This window comes from Cicer arietinum, unplaced genomic scaffold, assembly GCF_000331145.2.
Source record: "Cicer arietinum cultivar CDC Frontier isolate Library 1 unplaced genomic scaffold, Cicar.CDCFrontier_v2.0 Ca_scaffold_5028_v2.0, whole genome shotgun sequence".
NCBI lineage: Eukaryota > Viridiplantae > Streptophyta > Magnoliopsida > Fabales > Fabaceae > Cicer > Cicer arietinum.
The window spans coordinates 3,633-7,756 of NW_027338677.1; the positions used below are offsets into that span (position 1 = coordinate 3,633).

The 4,124-nt window shown below is 27.4% G+C and overlaps 1 protein-coding gene across 2 annotated transcripts; it reads right to left on the minus strand.

Moving 5' to 3' along the window:
• Nucleotides 1–770: 770 nt before the first annotated feature.
• LOC101508665 (transcription factor bHLH94-like) lies at nt 771–3,554 on the minus strand. Of its 2 annotated transcripts, none has more exons than XM_073364716.1 (3): nt 2,909–3,554; nt 2,325–2,726; nt 771–1,019 (listed from the first exon to the last, which is right to left on the minus strand). In XM_073364716.1, the coding sequence occupies exons 1-3, from the start codon at nt 3,353–3,355 to the stop codon at nt 942–944; spliced, it is 927 nt and encodes a 308-aa protein (XP_073220817.1). In that variant the 5' UTR covers nt 3,356–3,554; the 3' UTR covers nt 771–941. The 2 variants fall into 2 exon arrangements, with proteins under 2 accessions (XP_073220817.1, XP_004517115.1); XM_004517058.4 differs by having other exon boundaries at nt 771–1,016; nt 2,909–3,551.
• Nucleotides 3,555–4,124: the final 570 nt, after the last annotated feature.

A 4,124-nucleotide genomic window follows, 5' to 3' on the forward strand; every position in this document is an offset into this window, starting at 1 on the left:
ACTCCTTTTCTGTTCTTAATAGCCAAAAATCCGAATTTATATGTAGTGGTAACGACGTAATATCTAAATATAAAATTCTAAAATTGTTGAGCAATAACATACAAATTAACTTAACCCTAAAAACATATATTGATGGTAAGATGGCCCCACAAACAATATATACTCCAAAGATTGATGGTCATGCTCGGAAAATTACGAAAATAATTCACAAAAATACAGAATGATGATACACGCAGCCGGAGTAGGGAGTCTCCACAACATAAAGTGGTTGTCCCATCTTAAATATTTTCATGTCGATAATTTCTAGCGGCTGAAATAAAAAGCAAAAGAAGAAATAAAAGGAAATTTATAATCATACATATCCTTACTCATACATTTACGTAAAAAAAATGCTTATTCATCCTTTTTATTTTTTTCAGAAAACATAATTGTTGGGGTTGATTGCAAGTCCCCCGGTTTAGGCAGCGGTTTTTTCTCCAGTTTTAGAGTTTCCACGTTATATTGTTGTGTTGTGATTGTGTCTTAATTTTTTAACTTATGCTATTTTTCCCAACAATAATAAAATAGAATACAACGATCTTCTAACCCCTATTCAGTGTTTTGAATTTCTTATAGTTGTATCATGCAACAAATATAAAAACCTTAAATATATGACGAGTTTAATTATTATGCATTAATAATTTTTTTATATTATTAATATATCACAATTAATTATAATTATAATCTTTGATATTTTTATTATAAAAATGAGAAAAAATATAATAATCTGATAGTAGAGATTGACTTACAGTATAAAATATGTAAAATACCTTGCATTGTGGCGGTATACACAATTTAATATATGATTATAAAAAAAAATAAATATAAAGAGAAAAGTTAAATCGACAAACTTAAATATAGTAATGTTTAAAGTGTAATTCAGTTCAAAGCAGCAGTTCCACCTAGATTGTGCGTGATAATTGATTCACAGCTGCTGCAATTTCATCCCCCGTGTTATGATGACACCCTTCCTCTACCTGCTTTACAAAAATACATATATTAAACAAATGTTATTAACTTTCTATTTAACAAAATTTAAATATAAATTAGTTTTAATAAATTTTTGGCTAAATTCGCGGTCCCTTAACTTAACTTCAAGTAACGTTTTAGTTTTTTATATATTTTTTTTTCGAGTTGGTCATTTATTTTAATTTTAAGTGACAATTTGATATGTTATGTTTTAAAATGTCAACAATGTTGTCCTTTTTTTTTTACAAAAATACAAAAAAATCATCAAATTTTTCAAACAAAATCTATAAAATTCATTATCATCATTAATAAAATATAAATTTAATCAAATTCATAATTTAAATCTTGAAATAAACTCATATTTTTCATTCTTTATTTGATGTTGTTGGAGATGAAATATGAATGTATTTGAATATTTGAGTTATGGATTTGATAAAATTTGCATTATATTGAAGATGATTATTAATTTTATAGGTTTTGGTTGAAAAATTTGATGATTTTTTTAAATTTTTGTATAAAAAAAGATAACATTGTTGAAATTTTAAAACATAAACTATCAAATTACCACTTAAAATTAAAATAAAAGACCAACTCAGAAAAAAAAATAAAGAAGTAAAACATTACCTGAAATTAAATTAACGAACTACGCATATAATTTAACCTAAATTTTTTATATATAAAACGTTAAAACTCATGTATATATATAAAATTAACTACAAAGCAACTACACCGAGAATATAAAGACTTCTATTACAATTAACATGAGAAACATTTTTTTAACCAAAAATAATATAATTAAAAGATAGTTCTGACAGCAATTCATAACACCAAGTAGAAACTTTTAACCTAATTATCTTTCTTGTTGCACCGATAACTAATATATTTCAACTCAAATATCTTTCTGTCGTACAATAAACCACCCCACACTAACGTAAAAATGTTTAATATATATAATATCAGGAGCACAAAACAATTATATATTAATTTATATATATTAACAGTTTAAAATCATTTACTAGTCATACATGTAACTGTAACGATGTAGTGTTATATCATTTAAATAATTTGAATCCTGCTTCTTTTATTGGAAGGTGACAAATAAGTGTTCGATGTATTTACATTAGTTTTATATAAAATAAATTATTTTTAATATTCCATCTATTGTAAATTTAGTTTTCATACACCAAATAATACATAAACATTTCTAAAACAATCAAATATCGATGAAAATTTAGAGACAGAAACATACAAAAGTTGTCTCAAATTTAGTAATAAAATTTATTTACTTAAATAAATTTTAGTAGAAATTAATTTACCTTGATACTAAGTGAGACAAGTACCATATCATCCGCAGTGGCAACATTAAGATGAAGAACATTGAAACCAAGGTTTTGAAGCCCAACAACCATCTTCATAACCTGTCCATGTCGTTTCTTCAAAATTATCTTTATATTTGCATGATTATCAACCAAAGTCACTTCTATATCTGACATGGCACGTGACTGATTTTGTTTGGAAATGTAGCACGTGTTGCTCTGAGTCAACCAGGTCGAGTACTGAGGGAACGTGAAGAACTCAGCAAAGGGTGATGATCCAATAATTAAGCCATTTTCTTGTACTTGTTCGTTTTTTTTCTTTTCACCCTTCATACAGTGTAGAAGTTGCTCTAACTCCTTCACAAAGTTAATTGCTCCTCCAACTATTGATGCTTGATCACCCTGTTTTAGAACCACATGGTAGTCTTTAGTATATAACCACAATTGGATAAATATTTTGATAAATACTATTTGGATACAAAATTTGTCTCTAAATATAATTAGCACAATATATATATATATATATATATATATATATATATACCATTTTGTTTATAAATTTAGTACTGAAGTATAAAACTAACCCTTTGTGCATAAGAAGGAGGCATCAAAGATCTAAGTACAGCAAAGTACTCGTTCATCTGTTTCCTTCGGTTGCGCTCAACTGTAATATGAGTCATCCTCTGGTTCTCGATTTCCACCTCGTTTTTTATGCACTTGATGTGTCGTCGTTTGCGTCGACAAGTGGTTGTGGTTGTTGCAGTGGCTTCAATAGTGGAAGTTAATAAGGAAGGGTTTGAATCCCATTTATCTATCACATTTTGCAACAATGAAGGAGAAGAAGAATCCCAATTTGTTTGGATATTATGGTCTAACTTCTTGTTGATGATTCCAAATACGTCATTTTCTTCGGCTATTTGATTTTGGTGCCAAGATCTTTCACTCGCATTGGTTCCAACGAATGAGTACAAGTATTCGTTGGAGTTGTGAGTGAATTGATCTCGTGGATAAACCATAGCCTCTAAGACCATTTTTTGACCTTTATATAGCTCACAAAAGAAATCCTATTTGTTTAGGAGGATAAAAGAAGAAAAAGTTGAATAGGAGAAAAGTTTAAGAAGCTAAGAAAAGTTATATTGTAGACCATTTCCTTGAACATACCAGGGAAGGAAACACACGGAGCAAGATTCTCTTGGCACTTTGTTAATTGCCCAAAGTTATATTTGGATGTATCCCCATAAGAAAAAATTGATCTAAATTTAAATTAATTTAAACAAATAGTTAAATATAAAAAAAGATAAAGATCACATGTTACTTCTAATTATTGATGGTAAAGTACAATAAACAACAAAGTTATAGGATACAAGTTGACACCATTGATTTGTGTTAAAGTACCCCTTATAATCTCTTCATAATACTTTGCTTATAAAAATATTAGTATTTGCAATTTGCAATAAATTGATGATATTATCGTATATAAGAGCAATATATGAAAGGTGATATTTGCTCACAAAATCATATATGAAATTATCTACAGTATTTTGGAAAAGGCATTAATTTAATTTTATATTTAAGTTATCACACCTTTCTTTCTCTTTTTTCTTTTCACATAATATTTGTTTTCATTATTTTATGCATAATGTTATTTTTCCTGTAACAACAAAAACTTGTAAAAGAATAAATAGTATAATAATAAAATACAATGTATATGGTGTGTTAAACCAATGATTAGTCAGTATGGAGACAAAATCATAAGAAAACTATACATGCACAAAGAACTGTGCAGATGCCCTACTTTTT

Excerpts from the sequence above, each read along its gene's own strand:
- LOC101508665 (XM_073364716.1), bottom strand. The coding sequence starts at position 3,355 with ATGGTCTTAGAGGCTATGGTTTATCCACGAGATCAATTCACTCACAAC. Across the intron at positions 2,727-2,908 it reads CTCCTTCTTATGCACAAAGG|GGTGATCAAGCATCAATAGT; the intron begins GTTAGTTTTATA and ends GTTCTAAAACAG. Across the intron at positions 1,020-2,324 it reads TTGTCTCACTTAGTATCAAG|CAGGTAGAGGAAGGGTGTCA; the intron begins GTAAATTAATTT and ends ATTTTTGTAAAG.